The sequence below is a fragment of the Pteropus vampyrus genome, unplaced genomic scaffold, assembly GCF_000151845.1.
Source record: "Pteropus vampyrus isolate Shadow unplaced genomic scaffold, Pvam_2.0 Scaffold52, whole genome shotgun sequence".
Classification (NCBI taxonomy): Eukaryota; Metazoa; Chordata; class Mammalia; order Chiroptera; family Pteropodidae; genus Pteropus; species Pteropus vampyrus.
In genome coordinates, this window is record NW_011888833.1 from 226,792 (window position 1) to 228,279 (window position 1,488).

Consider the following 1,488-nt stretch of genomic DNA (forward strand, 5'->3'; position numbering starts at 1 on the left):
GAAGCACCTGACAGGTACAGGGACCACGCATCCCAGTCTGCCCATCAGTCCCAGTCACAACCCTGTCCCCGCACAATTAACATAGGCCCTGCCGGGCTGCCGTGCCAGTCAGGGACGTTGGGGTGTGCCTGGGACCCCTGAGTGTCTGATACGTGGCGGACGCGTCATGCAGCATCACCAGAGGGCATTCACCCTGCTGCCTCCGCGCCCGACCCCCACCTCGCCAGCACGCCGCGGTCCACAGCCCGGCAAAGCCGAACTAAACCGAAATATTTATATACCGACCTTTCGAGGGGTCCTTTCTCGTCTGCACGTGAACGAAGAACAGCATCGGTTTGCTCAGTATGGTTTCCCTGTAGTTTTTATAATCACAGTAGTTGGTCAGTTCCACGTATCTGTGAAAGGAGCAGAGATCGTTGCACAGGTAAGGAGCCCTCCCCTCCCAGGCAGGAAGGGACGGACATCTGGACGGGCGCCCCCCCCACATCCACAGTCCCCGTGAGAGCAGTGCCCTAAACTGTGTCCTTGCACAGGCAGCCATATCGAGTCCCACAGAAGTCAGTCCCTGTCTCCCGGTTGGCTGAGACCAACACACCCCCCCAAAGGTGACCACGGTCCCCGGGGTGGCCTGACACCGACGCCTGGCCCTCCGATGACGGCCAGCACCATCTGTCTTTTGGGCTATAAGGGTTCACTTGAAGCTGTAAGGGTTCTGCGTCTCTCAGAATTGAGAATGAAGGGCGCTCGGAAAGTGGAACCAGCCGGGTCTTCTCCAAGGCAGGCACCCCGTCTTACCAGCGGGTCTGAAATCTCCCCTTCCTTCTCCCCTCCCTTTCCTCCTTCAATCCCCAAATAAACCCAGCCGTCCCCATAGATGAGACATGCACCAACATCCGCGTGAACGAATTCGCATCTCCCTGATCCTGAGCTCGTGCCATTAAGGAAACGACAGGCCCCCGTCCACTTTAGTGCCCGTGGTGTCCTTCCGTTCACCACTCCACCTGCCGTCCAGGGTGCCAGCACCCTCTCTCTCCTTACTCCACAAATTTGCCACGTCGCCTTTCTACGTCCCTACACGCAGCAATGCTGATTACAAAGGCAGATCCAAGTGTAAATTGGCTTCCTTCAAGAAGGTGACTGATTCTCGAACCGAACCCCAGCTCAGGGGCTGCGTGGACACAGGCAGACGCATGGCGCCCAGTCCAGCAGGCCGGGGGGTGTGGCTGCCACAGTCCCTCTTCACGGAGCTGGTCCCCTGGCGGCCCAGCTGGGGACGGCTGCACAGAGAGCTGGGCGGCCTAGCGACAGCGTGGACATGAAAATGACGGCCTCGGAGAGCTCCCCGCAGCCGCCCTCCCCGCCCCCCACGCCCATAACCCACTTAGAGGGGCCAGCGCACAAGACCGTGACCCAGGAGTGGGAGAGAGGGGGCACGTGGGGGAACATCCGCCCCCGAGCCGGGAAAACACAGCTCCCGCGTCTGCCTCC

At 60.3% G+C, this 1,488-nt stretch overlaps 1 protein-coding gene across 1 annotated transcript in view; it reads right to left on the bottom strand.

Annotated features, from left to right (window-relative positions):
- The window catches only part of MEDAG (mesenteric estrogen dependent adipogenesis), a 14,186-nt gene that overhangs the window by 7,159 nt on the left and 5,539 nt on the right, over positions 1-1,488 (bottom strand). Inside the window, exon 2 of the mRNA XM_011360192.2 lies at positions 286-395. Within this exon, the coding sequence (XP_011358494.1) occupies positions 286-395 (110 nt within the window). The remainder of the gene's footprint in view (positions 1-285; positions 396-1,488) is intronic.